Source organism: Protopterus annectens, chromosome 3.part1, assembly GCF_019279795.1.
Source record: "Protopterus annectens isolate FY-2018-M chromosome 3.part1, PAN1.0, whole genome shotgun sequence".
In the NCBI taxonomy this organism is placed as follows: domain Eukaryota; kingdom Metazoa; phylum Chordata; order Ceratodontiformes; family Protopteridae; genus Protopterus; species Protopterus annectens.
Genome location: NC_056732.1, coordinates 1,512,257,965 through 1,512,274,056, shown reverse-complemented (window position 1 = coordinate 1,512,274,056; position 16,092 = coordinate 1,512,257,965). Strand labels below are relative to the sequence as shown.

The following is a 16,092-nucleotide window of genomic DNA, read 5'->3' as shown; positions in this document are numbered from 1 at the left end:
TCAGCTTCCTACTGAACTTTCTTCCCTTGCTTCCACTATTCTGTTTAAAAAGCTTCTGAAAGAATATCTTACAACTCACTGGCTATGTCCCTGCTCCAACCCAGACTGATATCTCTTTCACCTCCTGCTCTCTCTATACTTTTCTACTCTTCTGTTTTATCTCACCTATCTGTATTTTCAAAAAAAAAAAAAAAAAAAAAATTCATGTTTTTGGTTCACTGTATTTAATCTTAGCTTAAAGCTACTAACTTACTCTGTAAACATTTTTTTTTTACCTATCTAGCTAATGTACGATGTAGCTAATGTACTGTAATCCACTTGACTATTACTATATATTGTATTGTTTACTCTCTGCAGATGTTTGGAGCTTTTCTCCCCGGGCCTCTACTGAAAATGGACATGTATCCAGTTAGACTAGCCCGGTCAACAAATGTAAAATAAAAAATAAAATAAAAATACCCCTGGTGCACTGCCATCAGGGAAAAAGCGACAGCAACCGACGCCGGACCAAGACTTTGGAATTCCGTCCAACTGCGGGACCGCCTGACGGCAGGATAACCCAAGTGTAATGACTGCAGCAGGGTGTACACTCGAACATCTACATTTATGGTAGGTACAAAACTGTACTTTTGTTTGAATTGGACCGGCCAAGGATGTAAGTTGCAGAATGTTTAGGTTGACATGGTTGGTTAAGTGAACCAAAACCAGAGCACCAGATAGCAAACCCCAGTAGTGAAAGTGAATGCATGCAGATGTATTGTGCTAAAAGGTACTTTACTCTGGTGATTTGAGGCTTGGCAATAGTATGGTGCACTAAGTTGATGACATTTGGCCAGCACCTGATATATCTGTAGTCTGAGTTGGTGGCTTAGAGAAGGGGTAAATTTATATGCTGTAGTGTAGTTGAGGTATGCTTTTGTATGCTGAGCTCAGACTTGGATTGGAGAGGTTGGCACTGTTAGCTGTGAATTGTTTAAGTAGGGATCTCAAACTCAAACAGCAATTGGTGCTGTATGAGAACTAGCAAGTTCAATGGCTATAGTCTCCAAGACAAAAAGAAATGAAGACAGTGTAGCTAGAAAAGTAGAGTAGTTGCTTCCCTCATTTATAATTATATTGGTTTGAGAGTTGCTTGATGTCTGAAGGCTGTGAGTTTAAGATGTCTGATTTAGGTTGTTAACATTAAACTGACCAAATCCAGATCATCAGACAGGTCATGGTACTAGTAAAAGGGAAGGTACAAGTCTGCAAGTAAATTGTGCTGTGTGTAAGCTGACCTGTGGGGGACTGGATACCTTGAAATGGTACAGACACTTGTCAGTTTAACTCTGTTACTAAGTGCCAGTTAAGTATGACTGTGGATTTCTTTGAGACTGCCAGTCTGATAGAATAGGTGTTTCTTGCAGTACAGCACTTATTTGAATGGAGTTGTGTTATAACACCCCCAAGCAGGAGGCTACATATTTCGAATTAGAATGCAGCTTCAGAATAACTGATTTAGTACTGAGTAACCATGTACTGGCTTGAATGTAGGTCATCAATTGGGAGAGGGCAACATGAATAACTGCAGGTTGGTGGGGCACCATTGATGAATGGCTCAGCAGTGTGGGACCTTGGAGTAGAGTCTGAAAAAATCTGGCCACACTCCTGCTTAGATCTATGGATAGGAAACAGAAAATTTACTCCAGGACAGCTCCCTGTACTACAAGTGGAGAGAGGCAGCTCGTGAATGCTTTATCTCATGCATGAGTCCCCTCAAATTGACTTATCGTATGATCCTAGTTATTCTTAGTAGTAGTAATATAGTCAGGGGAGATGGGCAAGGCCAATCTATAGGCAAATGGAATAGGTTATTTCAAGTACAAAAAGGGAAATTGGCTGAGCTTAAAATGGGCCACAAGGGCAGCCAGCCAGGTACTTACCTATGAACCTATTAGTGAACGTCTGTGTTAGGAATGCAGTAAAGTCCATGAAAAGTGTGTTGTGCATTTTTTGGAACTGTCATCTGTGTGTGATATCCGTATTAGTGACTACTGTTACCTGTATGGAATAGTCTATATATTCTGTATTCCTGTGTAGTTGTATGCTTCACATTATTATATATGATGTATTTGTGTGGCAAGAGCTTTTTTTCCAGGATCTCACTTTAAAATGGGCCTCACCTAGTGGGGATAACCAGATTATTTAAATAGTAAAGAAGTAAAACGTACTCATTGGTCAGGTTGCCAAGGTTACAGCCTACTGGCCTTTAAAAGGTTGAGTATCTTTATTTTCCACTTCTGTCATATATTTATATTTCAACACTAAAGAGTTATAGATTCATAGGTGTGTACTAGGCTAATGGCCCTGGGGCCTTTACAAGCCTAGCCATAGGATTACCCTGGCATCGTGCCACCTGACCTTAGTTCCCAGTGCCTCTGTCGAGTAGAGCCACTGGAGTTATCCCTGTAGTGAATTTTCTATTTCCCATCCACTCATCAAGATTTCTCTTGAAGAGGGTCAGCGAGGTGCTCCGCTTGCTTTACTTCACCTGATAGTAAGGACCAACTTATTCCATAATCTTGCGTTTTGTGCAGAATGTGCTTTTGTTGAGCACTCGGGTGCACATTCTTGATATATATTTTTTTTTCTGAAGGGGTGGGTGGGACCCACAATGTTACTATTTTGCTGTATGTTGGAGGGTGAATGTATGAGTATCCGTACCTCACTACTTTGTTCTCTGCTCCGTTAATGGGCCAAGAACATAAGTCCTGCAGGCAGCAGGTAAGTAAGGCAGGCCACAGTAGTTCAGGATATTTGGCTGGGCAGTACTATGGATGATAGCCCTGAAATGCTAGAAATCATGCTGTGGTGGAGTTTTTAGTACATAATCTTATTTGCAGAAAGGAAAATGCAGATGTTTTTACACAGTACTAGCTGGCAGGCAGTCTGTTTCTTGTTCTTTACAGAATTTATAATCAGGTGCATTCTTAACATATCCACATACTTTCTTCTGTACAAAATGTGAATGATCTCAGAAACTTTCATGTAAGCTTTTAACACTGGGAGAGGGGGAGTATGTTGTTTCTCACAGATTAATTTTAATTCTTTATTTTTCTTTCTAGTCTCATAGTTGCATATCCTTTTTTCTGGAAGGACAACACCATGACCATAATTGAGGGCGTGGGAGATGAGGTGACCATTCTTTTTGGATGTATGTTTATCTTCCTTGTCCTCATCCTTGCATGGATATCCACACATACAGTGGACAGGAGCGAACAGCTGTTTGCGTCTGTGGTAGGTGCTGTCTCCCACTCATCCGTACCACATGAAGAAAGTGCCCAGGATGCTGGCACTGATGGTGAAATTCAGCCTGATGAAGGGGATTCCAGTCATGATGCTGATGGGGAGAAATCATCTTCTAATAATGACAACCTGGCTACAGAAACGAGCAGTACTGAATCTGATCTGAGACACAGAGTGACCTTGCTGTCTCATGTTGAGCCCAATATATCTTCATTGCATCAGGAGCCTGAAGTCAGCCAACCACCTCTTAGTAACTCTGAAGAAAGGAGAATGGTGCTTCGGCTAAAATTTTTAAATGACACTGAAAAAATGGCTAGGATAAAACCAAATGATACGGTTGGATATTTGAAAAGGTAAATGTGATTGTTTTGTTTGTTTCAGTTGTTAGTCTGCAGTAATCCAGGAAAGCATCTGAAATGAGTGCTCTTATTTTTCCACATAATTTATAAGCTGCTGCTCAGTGATGGTTAGTCTATTTCTTTTTATTTTTCTGTAAATTTTTACTTTCCCTTGCCCTTTCTTCCTGTCTTGATTCTAGCACCTTCTTAGCCTCTCCTCAAGTATTTGAGCCATGGGTGCATCAGTCACTCCATGACTCCATGCAAAATGTTTATTTTTTTAATACCATTAATTTGTTTCCCAATCCTCTGCCTTTTAGAGATAACACCTCCTTGTACAGTTTTTCATTGTGTTTTAAGATGTGTTGCATTACATGTTTTACGTCTTATTTTGAAAGAACTTCTAAAGTGGGTATAGTTTGATCTCCCCTTTTTTGCTTATCACCCTTTGAAAATAATGTGTACCAGCATTAGTGTTTTGTGCTGTTCTAATCTGGTATCCCATTCACCTGGGTTAATAGGTATGATCACTGGTACTGTTGCAGTTTGTTTTCTTCTGTTCATAATCCTTGCAGTCATCCCAAGAATGTGCATATAACTGATAGTTGAGGAAGATCCTAGGCCTGAGCCTGCAAATTACTTGTATGGTTTTTAGATTAAAAGGCAGACTATTTCCTGCTTTATTTGCAACGGTTTGTGAATGTCATATGATGTCTCCACCTGCCTCTTGTGTCTGAGGTTTAGCATACTAAACTTTAATCAGAATAATTTCTTCTGTGTATGACAGTGGTTGGTTGAGCAACTGTGTTAAACCAGTTTGTAATTGGCAGTCACCAATGCCATTTTTATTTCTTGCATTGCAGACAGGCTTCCGTGTGCTTCACTGGTACACACCCCAGAGCGAGCACAGTCACATCTTTCTCAGTTTAGTCCTTATTGAACTGCCTGTTTTTGAGTAGCATCATCTTTATATGATATATACTAGGAAGGAGAGATGTGGCTCATTTTGATACTTGGCAGTGGGTTAACATTGAGGAAGTCCCACTTATACACTCCTCCATGACTTTTCTAGAATTCTTACAACAGTTGGAGGCCATTGCTTGATGGAGGCATACCCCCTTTGGCTCCCACATCAGTGTGTCATCTTCGTCACCCTAGCCACTTGGATTTTTTGGTTCTCTTCAAACAGTTCATTATAAGAAGAGACACTTTTGTTCAATAGTGAAAGGCATCTAAGTGCTCTTCTTGCAATTCTTAGATAGCAACCCAAGATCAAAATAGGCACTGCATATGCACTTCAAGACCTGAGCTCTTTATCTGTTCCTGTCACAGCTATTGTTTTTTTTTTTTTGCTACCAGATGTCAGGAATGGGAAAAGCTTGATGCTTACCATGTGGATTAATGTTTGGCAGTGAGTCTGTTTGCCACTAAAATGGACTGGAAGGCCCTATTAAGAGCAGTAATCATGAAGCAAAATAATCCGAGTGTATGGACTTGGAGGGAAATTAAAAACTTCTAGGTTTGGCTTCTCTTGTCATCCACCAGTACGACATCTTAAAGCATATCAGAATTTAAAAAGGAAATGTGTCTCTGGCACACAGTATTAGGAGCCCCATATGTTCTTTACATTCATGCCTGTTGTTCGCCCTTTTTTTGAGGGGTGATTTGGATTACTGAGTAGTAGGAGTATGAATTGTCTGTCTTTCTTACTTGCCTTCCATAGGTTAGTACTAGGCTATCGGCCCTAGGGCCTATACAAGCCTAGCCATAACAATTCCCTGGCTATTTCTTCCCACAATATTTACTTCCGTGCATCCCTGTCTAGCAGGTGACTGACATTATCCCCGGGGTGAATTTCCTATCTTCCATCCAGTCATCAAGGTTCCTTTTGAAGAGGGCCAAAGAGGCACATTCCAAGTGAATGTTTGCTTACCAGTGGCAGCCAAGACCCCCTTCTGTATGTTTTGAAAACTTCAAATAGTCCTTAAGCCAGTGGTGTACTTTGAAGAGTTCTTAATTGCATGGTGGCACATGTCTGAGCAGGTGTATTTTTTAATGCAGCATTTGTATGTTTCATTACAGGACATAGTGCCAGACCCTTCCAGCCATGAAATAGTTTTGCTGCATGCTAGGGACACCAGCAGCCTGGGGTTATCTTTATTTTGGTGCGTTTGTTCATAGGACTTAACAAGGCAGCTGAGCCAGGAAGCCATTTCCACCATACCAGTACTCAACCATAGGCCTTCCCTTCCTTTTCAAGGAGGTCCAGGCCAGTCATACAGGGGTGAATTGATTAATACCCCTTCCAGCTGTTCAGCTCATTTTTGAACTCCCACTGTTTAACTTGCAGAGTAAGTTTGTTTCTGTAAAGAGGTAGGTGCTATACAACAAATCTATCCCTCTACCTTGTCTTGTTTGTTGTATTAGATGATCTCTGGCCCTAGTGTTGGTTAGACAATTTGAGTTAAGGAGGTATCAGAGTTTATGGAGTACTGAATCCCTTATAGCCCATTAAGCAAGGTGCATAGATTGCCCCTGCAGAGTCTGTAAGATACTGAGTAAGGAGATAAAGCCTCCAGTCTTTCTTGGCAGCCCAGTGATCTTTCTAGTTGCCATCTTCTGGGTTGTTCATGTCCTTGAGATGCATCTCACTCTTGTGATGGTTTTAGTGCGTGTGGAGTACAGGGAAGTAAAGACATCTTTAGAACTGGAAGAAATATGTTTTGCAATGAGCTGCGCAAAATAAAAGGATTTCCTACCCACTTTACTTTCTGCTGCTGTTCATTGTTGACTGGCATTGTATGCTGTTAATCTCAATAATGAGGGTAAGTGAACTAGTTCTCCATGGACTCTCTCAGGTCTTTTTGTCTTCTCCAGGCCTCACAAGTCAGCCTCCCCCTCCTTCAGAAACCTTGGATGTCACTGAATCTAATTTTGAATTTTCCTCATGTCAGAAAAGAATTGACATTGAATCTTCTTCATCTAACTCCCTTCAGAACCTTTTCTCTTTAAGGAGGCTGTCTGGTATGGAGTGGTTACTCACTGTTTTCCCCAAGTTAAGAAACATGTAGTATAAGGAGCGCCACAGTTATGCTCCAAAACTGGGAAAAAGATAAACATGTTAAGCGCTTGTGTAGCACAAGGCCTAATATTAACAGTGCTCAGGGGTGCTTAAAAAAACCTTGTTAAGGATACACTATGCACTGCTATTTGGTATCATTTTAGGGGCTAACATCAGACAATGCCTGCCAGCAAAGAACAGTTGCAGAAGTTAAATGCCTTTTAAAAGCTGTTAGAATTTCACTCTGCCACACTTACAAACATAAAGTGTGGCAGAACACAGTGTCTGACAATTTCTGAAAGCAGCCTACCCTCTACCAGAAGAGCATTTAATTTCTACCTGCTGTAGCTCTTAACTGTCCCTGATTTTGCCTCCTGTTTTTGCCCTGCCCACGTAAAATCTTTAATTTTCTGTTAAATCACTAATGAATTGCAGCCAGTTAGTAATGCCAGATATTAGTGTGAGATGAATCTCATTGCCATCTGTTTTATTTGGTATTGTAATATAAAAATGCAGGACTAGATGCTTACATTATTATTTGACACTGTATCTAGCACACGGAGTAGCAGCCAGAGATACATATTGACTTTGTGCTTACATAAACAGCACCAATCACAATAAAATACAAACTATGTATGTACTACTGTTCCAGTCACAGTCATTAAATGTGATCTGTTTAACTGCTCTTGGATTAATAACCACAAAAACAGCAGAAAATAACCGCAAATGTCAACCAATGAAAAAAGCAGCAGTTCAGGCACACCAGAAAACAGCTCACAGTTGATTTGTTAAAATAAAAGTTCCAAAGTTCCACACAAGCGCTTTCGCCCTGCCACAATGCAGGGCTTTATCAAGTGAAATCAACTGTGAGCCATTTTCTGGTGTGCCTGAACCGCTTCTTTACTCTTGGATTAATGCCTACATTGTAATTCACATAGCTTTTTATATGGAAAATAGAAACTTGTTACTCATATGTATAGCTTAGATCTGATGAAACCATGACAAGGGTGAAAGTGCTCATCTGTTGTTTTAACTGAATAAACCATGGTATAATCCAACAATACCAGCTTGAAACCTGTTTTCTTGTTTTTAGTAAGAATGCAAAGTGATCTTTAACATGGATCTTACATTAGAATTTATGACAGCAGTCCAATTTAGCAATTTGTATGTCTGTATTGTTCCAATACAACTAGTTTCCTCGTTTTTTTGCTTTGTTCTTCCTATAAGTACTTACTACCACTAAGGCTGGAAAGCTACATTTCCTCAGTACTAGGTTTCATTGTCCAATATTAGTTTCATACTTATTGTTCATAAAGTGCAAGTTGTACAAAATATGTTGTTTTGTTCACTTTTAAGTGAATTATAGCAGTATTTAAAATGGTCACAGATTTTGATCATTTGTCATCCACCCCCTCCAGTTTGAATTTGTCCAGAATTCTTAAAAAAAGAATTTGAGAGGTACTCTGTTGTGTGTTGGACAGCACTCACTAAGTGCTTTGCTGGCTTTCAAAGTCAGTAAAACACCTCACTGCTACACATTTTTTTCTGCAATTAGAAGTAAATGGTGCTTCGCTTTTGAATGTCTTGGCATTCATGTCCCAAGCACATATTGAGTTTGTTATGATTGGAGGCCTGCTCATTCATAATTTTCTGTGTAGACATCTCTGCTCCCTACCAATTGTAACTCCCTTCCTGGTTAAATCGGACTCCGGATTAGTTACATTCACCATAAGACTGAATCTCGAAACATCCTGCAAGTATCTCAGTAGTCCGCGATTATGCCAAGACTGATCTGCTGAAACTGAGTGATGACTGGGTAGATTCAGCATCCCCTTCTAACTCAGTGATCAGAGAGATTTATGGAATCATTTACAACCAATATAAATATATATATATATATATATATATATATATATATATATATATATATATATATATACTATAACAGCAGGAAAAAAAATTGCACATAAAAATAAATGTAACTCTCAAGATACAAAAATTGTTGTTGCTAAACTTAATAGGGAACTTCCAACCCTGCTCAAATCAACTGTTTGTTCTGTGCTGGTACAGAAATTAATTTTCATACTGCACTGATGCAGTTCAGTGCTTGAAGTATGGCCTTGCTCCTCATTCAGATTGGTGAATGGCAACAGTCATTAGATGAGACAGCTGTGTCTCTGTATATGTATTCTTTCTCAAGTGTTTTAACAGAAAGATGCATTTGTTGCATCGTGGGGGTGTCCACAGAAAGCTTAAATTTTATGTGGACAAAGCCAAATATGTAAGAAAGGAGTCATAATTGTTTGTACTTTTTTCCCAACAAGAAGTCGGGATCTGAAGTTTCTAAAATTATATTATAGAAAAGATTGACTGACATTTAATTTTGTTGTGAAAAATATAGTAAACCTGTGTCTTCAGTGTCTAAAGCTTATTCATCCTGGACAGCCTGTACCTGTCTGGCGTTTTTCAAAAATGTATTTATTAGATTACATTTGATAACAAGTATGTAAGCTTCACTGACTATTTTTAAATGTACTGCAAGCTGGATTTGATTTCTACCACATTAGCGGCAACCCCCTAAGAACACAACCTGTGGTGAGCAGAGATCTGGGTACACAAGTTGACAACTGTCTCACATTTAACCATCATGTAGTGGCAGTGGTCAGAAAAGCCTTTTACTTGGTTCATCTCATAAGTAAAGGGATTGCATCCAAAAAAAAGGTCATTGTCTCTCGGTACAGACCAATAATTAAGTACAACACCCCATTTGGCATGTACCTGTCCAAACACTGCATTAACTGGAAAGGTCACAGAAGTACCTCACTAAGAGAATCCATGGCCTCCAACACCTGTCCTATGTGGACAATCTCAAATCACTATCACTCTACTCTGTGTCATACAGATTGCTCGGATGTGATCTGTGTCTCGCCAACAAGACAATCTCAGACCCTGCTCTACTAGAGACGCTCCATATCCATAAGTCTAACTCCTTGTGAAGTACCCAATCGAAAGGCTTGAATCTAATGTGTGACATTAACAAAACCTGCTGGAGAGAGAGGTTTATCTCGCAGAGGCTGCTGCGTCTCTGGAATAGACTCCTCATACACGTCAAACAAAGTACATTGCTGACCCTCTTCAAGTGCAGCCTTGATGACTGGATGGGCAAACACAAATTTGTCCCAGGGGTTCCACCTGTGTCCCTCATTGACAGGGGGGGACAGGTGCTGATTGAGGTTTCTTTTTTGGGGATAAACTGTTGGCTAGGCTTGTAAGGGCTGCAGAGTCATTAGTCTAGTAATCTCCTATGATCCTATGATGACTACTGTCCTGTTAACAGGGTCTGGAAGTCATATTAATCCTTATTTTTATTTTTTTCTGCTACACTTTAGCACAGCAGGATGGAGCTCTAGAGAGGAAGCTGTTTTGTAGAGCCTTTTGGGAAAAGAGGAGGGACTAGTTGACTGGAAAAGTTTCAGTTACCAGTCTGCTTAACAGCATTGGTCCTGCTGCTGACAAGGATCGACCAGCTCATCTAGATCTTAACTGTATGTGAAGCATGTAACTTTAGTTTCTTGCACCACCCTATTGTCAGATAATCAGCTGAACCCCTTTATCAACCAGTCTGAGCCCAGGCATAGTCAAAACATCTGGTTATGGAAAGAGCGTCTCAGGAGAGAAGACTTCCTCCTAGGTGAAATTGTCAGACCCAAACAGGCCAGCAGCACTGAGTTGAGGAGGGATCCCTTTGTCATCCTGTGCTGCAACTGGTGCCTCAGGCCCAGACATGTCAAGCAGTTGTGTACCTGGTGTAATTTGAGACACTTCTGTGAGTACCTCTGCTGAGTTAAGATGAAAGCTTGTGCCATCCTCAAAGCAGGCCTTTCCCCAGTTATCACTGCCTCCAGCTGTTATGTTATCTGGCAGTGGTTCCTGACAACCCCTCACTGACACCAGATACCATTTTGTCACTTGCTTATCTTTCCAAAAGCTCATGCTTGCAGCTTGTGGAGATGGTAGTTATGTTTTGCTTCACAGATCTTTTGTGGATTTAGAGGTCTTCAGGGCCACTGAGGCAAACAAAAATGATGAGGGCCCCAGTCCTGCATCTCTGATTTCTACCAGATCACTACTCCTTTGGAGATTATCACAGGCTTATGATGAGCAATTTGGGACTACCTGTTTGTCCATCTCTTCTCCCAGAAGTGACATGTTGACTGGCTTAGGTTTTGGGGCGTAAGCCTGAGAACCTTGAGTCATTCCTTCCCCAGAGCCAGTTACTATGGAAGCTATCTTAATAAGTATGCACAAGAGCTAAGAAAAAAAAAACAGTTTTGACTAAAACATAAGCTGAGTACCTTAATGGTAGTTTGTCAAAACGTGATGTTGTGGGGCACGTTGTTTAAGGTAAAACAGTATCTGAAATGTGGGTTTTATTAAAAGACTCCAAGTTCAAAACAAAAAGAAGGACTTCTGTGATTTATAGAGGATTTGTCAGTTCTAGGAACCTATCCCAGAAGATCATTTAAAGTTAGAAATAAGTTGTGGCAAAAATCAAGATAGAAAGGAACAGGATCACTAAGGCTAGAGTTAATTACACAGATTAAAATAAATAAATACAAGCTGGCAACAAGAGAGACCAGATGCAATATGAGGTCCTCAGTAGAAATGTAAAAGGTATTTTTTTCAAATATCTTAGGAGAGGAAAGGAAGCTAGGTCATAACAGAACTCTTAACTTTGGTGGTATGAATTCTAAGGAAGGCAGCAAAATTGCTGTTTTTATCTATTTTTGTGAATACATTGTGGTCACAATTCTTCTAAGCTTCAAGTGAATAACAATGCCATAAAGAGTAAGAATATTGTCTTTTCCAGGGATGATATTCCTGGTCTCTTACAGAAATTGGATTTTGCAAAAGATGACTGCATTGATGGTATAACCAATAAGAGACCGAAGAACACTGGGATGATGTTGTAACACCAGTAAAATTGATTTTTTTTTTATGTTAGCATTAACTAATCTCTGGTACCATCTGATTGGAAATTGGCTATTATCAATCTTATTTCTAAGGATAAAGGCCCATGTGACAGCCCTAAAAATTGCAAACCAATTAGTCTGTTGTTCAGTATTTTATAAGATTAATCTAGAAGTTTGGGGAAACAGCAAAAGATCAGTTGATGTCTTTTCATTCACACATTACAGTATTCTTTACATCTGGGATTTCGTGCCTTGGGTAGCCCGACATGTGGCTAGTATACAAAAGCCTTAGGTTGTTTTAAGGTACGCCGTACATCACAAGTATGCTCCTTGCATAGCATAAGGCATAGATGTGACATCCGGACATACCATCCTCATAACTTTTTTTGCCACCAGTCCGAACGCATCTCTCAATTATTTGTCTGAACACCTACTTCCTGTTTGTGGATTTCTGAGCCATTGCAGATAAGTCCCCATTGGGGTTTCGTTTTTTTCTTGTCTTTGGGTTGCTTCTTTGGTTCTTTGTCATTCAGGAAAGTTAAGTACCAGTGCAGGAGATAGGTTCCCAATAAAGACCACCATGAACAGTGTTTATTTTGGCTTGGTGCTTCACACGACCATGCTTCTTACTCGATTTGTCAAGCTTTTGTACCGAAGATTCTTCGTAGTAGAATTTCTTCATTAGCATTGTAGCTGGAGAAACAGCAACTTAAGCTTCTCACTAAGGGACACTATGGAAGGAACTTTCCACCCCAAGGGTCAGTCGTCAGGGGGGAAGAAGAAGGTTAATAAACCTAGACCGGAATCTTCCACTGCTCATCCTTTCCCGGACATTTCTTCTGAGGTGGGCGATATCTCAGAGATTTGCCAAGCTTTGTCGGATTCCTCTGCTGCGACCAGGTTGGAGTCTGGTGGGGATCCAGCTTTCAGCACGCCCGATGAGACTTTGCAGACATCCATTTCAGATGTTCAGTGGGAACAACAGTCTATTGTTTCCATGGGGCCTAGGGGTGTTCCTCAGATTTTAGTTAGGGAAGAAGTCCCTACTACTGTTATTGAATGCCACCATGGGCCAGAGCCTTCAAAGTTTTACATTGCAGACATCCCATTAAAGCAAAAACAAAAAACTAAACATGTCTCTCCTTCCCGTAGAGATCCACAGAGTGAATGGCAGGCCTTCACTCAGGGTTTGTGTAATGCTTTGATGGCATTGAAACCTCCTCAAGGCATTTCTGTTCCAGCTCCCCCTTGCTCCTCTACTCCCCTTAAAAGACCTAGGGAACAGGATTCCTCTGAGGAGGAATTGTATTCTGATGAATAATCCTTTGCTTACTCTTCCCATATTCCTTCTGCTTTGGACTGTGGGTCAGAGGAAAAGGAATCTACCAGTCCTGATACTCCCTTTAAAGAAATTTCTTTTGGGGACACACTCTCCAGGATGATGGAATTTTTTAAATGGGATTGTGCTCAAGTCTCTGAAGTCCATAAGAGCTACTTATGAGTTGCTGCAGATGTAATCTCCGAAACCTTCTGTTATTCCTCCTGTTTTGGCTGCTTTCTTAGATGCATTTTCCAATGCCTCTAAAGCTTCTGAAAAAGTCCTTAATACCAGGACGAAAGCATTTAATGTAATAATAAAAAGTGGATTTTTTTTAGCTTCCCATTTGTTCTTCATTTTTAGATTTAGTCTACCAAGTGTAGTTATGATGCAGCAGATGCCTCTTCTAGGGCTGCTGCTTTGGGTTCAGTGATGAGGAGATATTCTTGGCATCTGCGTCAACCATTGCCTGATGATATCAAGGCTAAGTTGATGGCTGCCACTCTTGATAATAAATACTTGCTTTTGAAAGCTGCAGCTGATTTAAGTACCTTCAGGATAAGGGGAAGGCCTTACAGGAACTCAAACGTGTTTGTCACTCCTGTTCCTAAATTTCATCAAAACTACCCCAATAAGCCTGCCTTTGTTTGCAGGCAGTCTTGCCCTCCTCCTGAGGACAAAGAGTGGCAAGAGGTTCCTCCTGCTAAGGCTACTCAGACTTCAGGAACTCAGAAGTCTTCCTTTCCAGATAAACCAGGTATTGTCTGACTGTACATCTCTTCCCAGCCTCATTCCTCTTTCTCTTCCCATCTCCCCCCCCCCCCTGTTTGGCTTCAAATTACACAGAACTCATGGTTCTGTCAATTATTAACCAGAGGTATTTCATGGTGCAGAAATCCCATCCCACTTTTATGGGCATTCCTCAGCCTCCTCGGGTACAACTCCCCTTTTTCCCAGAGGTACTTCGAGACCTTTTGAGTCCGGATACTATTAAGGAGTTGCCTGTGTCTCAAAGGTGTTTTACTCCATGATGTTTCTAGTACCCAAAAAGAGGGAAAAGATCTCTCTTAACTAAACACTTTTCTACAGGTGCCCATTTTCGAATGTCTCTTAAGACTCTTCCTTCGTTCGCTTCCTCAAGCTTGTACTGTATCTATAGATTTCAGAGATGCATATCTCTATATTCCGATCCATCCCCTTTTCAGAAAGTTTTTGCATTTTTCTGCTTCCTGGCATTTTCAGTTCTTTGCTTTGCCCTTTGGCCTTTCTGCTGCCCCAAGGGTATTCACCAAATGTCTTGCTTCTGTGATTGCTTTTTTGCAGGCTTCAGGGGGATCCAAATATTTCTTATGTTGGATGACCAGCTGATTCAGGCCTCCTCTCCAGAGAACCTGTTGAAAAATTTTCATTTTGCCATTTCCTTTCTTCAGAGCTAGGGGTTCACAATAAACTTCAAAAAGTCTTCTTCGACTCCTCCTCAGGACCATGTTTTTCTGGGTTGCAAGAGTCAGTACCTTTGCTGGCATCCCTGCCACCTCCAAAGGTCTTAACTCTCATTTCCTTCTTTCAGACGCTTCTTCCTCTGCCCTCCATTTCAGCCAGGGAGTTTCTGAGAGCTCTGGGTTTCATAGCATCCACCATCCCTATGCTTCCTCTGGCCAGACTCCACATGAGAAAGTTTCAGTGGTTCCTGAAGTCAGTTTGTCATCAGCATGCACATCCTCTAGACTTTGTAGATCCTCTTTTACATTGTGTGAAGGAGGTGTTACACACGCACTCATGTCTCTCAACAACAGGTACCATTATGACTCTGTCATGGTCCATGTTGGTGTGAACAACTTGACATACCTCTCTGGACTATAAGAAGAGAGACATGACTGCGCTGTCAGACTATGTATCTTAGACAGGTATGTCGTTAGCTTTAAGCAGCATTTCACCTTCACCTACAATGATGCCTCAATACAAACAGAAAATTATTGACTTCAGTAATTGGCTTAGTTTGTGGTGTCATTCTAAGGGGATCTAGTATCTGTCAGCCTGGGTTGACATGATCGATAAAACTCTATGCTTTGCCAGAGATACAAGCACCTGTATAACTGCTTTGACTCGGCAGTACCTGTTAGGACCAAAACAAGCTCTTCAAGGAAAAGAAAACATGCCTGGTAGACAACCACCATTAACAGGCTTTACAGTAAAAGGAAGAAACTGCTGTCCAAGAGTAAAAAGGAGTAGGCGCTAAACTGGAGACTCTCCTTCCTCAGCTTAAGTAAGCAAATGAGACTTCTTGTGACGTCCTCCAAGGCAAACTGCAAGTCCAAGTTAGCTTCCTCAACCAAAGATTTAACCATAAGGCATTCTATAGTTACATCCATAACCTAAAAGGTAAGGCTCAGATTTGCACCAAACTGGTAGTTAACGATAACACATACACTGAGCCAGTAGACATAGCTAACCTGCTGGCCAGCAGCTTTGGTGAAAACTTCACTTCCCTGTCCCCGACACACATACTTCATGACATCCCTACCACCTATCCCCTACCTTGTATCTCTAAAGAGCAGGTCATAAATGCCCTCTCTAAGGCCAAAAACACAGAATCAACATCCCAGGCTGCATTCTACATGGGCTTAAACAAGAATTAGCGTCGCCATTGGCTGCTCTTTTCAATCACTGTCTAAGCATCGGCTTCATCCCAGCTGAATGGAAAATGGCAATTGTTATCCCCCAGCACGAAGGTGGTGCTTCTATTGATACCAGGAACTACAGACCTATTAGCCTGTCTAGCCTTATCTGCAGGGCCATGGAGAGAATCATGATGGACCTTATGAACAAAGATATAGGTAATCTCCAAACACTAGATCTTACCTAGTTTGGATTTGTCAAGGGGAGATCGTGCTTGTTAAATCTGGTGAGCATCTTCAAGGCAGTCGCAAGGGCCCTGGACAAGGGGAAATCTGTGCATACAGCCTACCTAGACCTGGCCAAGGCATTTGACACTATCCCTCACTCAGGCTTCATTGACAAACTCTCCCAGCTAGACATCAACCCTTATATCATAAAGTGGATTGTGAATGGCTCTCTGATAGAACCCATGCAGTCAAAATAGGGGAATCCACCTCT

The 16,092-nt window shown here is 41.0% G+C and overlaps 1 protein-coding gene across 3 annotated transcripts in view; it reads left to right on the top strand.

Annotated features, from left to right (window-relative positions):
- TMUB1 (transmembrane and ubiquitin like domain containing 1) overlaps window positions 1-16,092 on the top strand; it is a 330,526-nt gene that overhangs the window by 219,995 nt on the left and 94,439 nt on the right. For all 3 annotated transcript variants that reach the window (XM_044067591.1, XM_044067589.1, XM_044067590.1), the window contains one exon: window positions 3,105-3,638. In XM_044067591.1, the coding sequence (XP_043923526.1) occupies window positions 3,145-3,638 (494 nt within the window). In that variant the 5' untranslated portion in view covers window positions 3,105-3,144. The remainder of the gene's footprint in view (window positions 1-3,104; window positions 3,639-16,092) is intronic.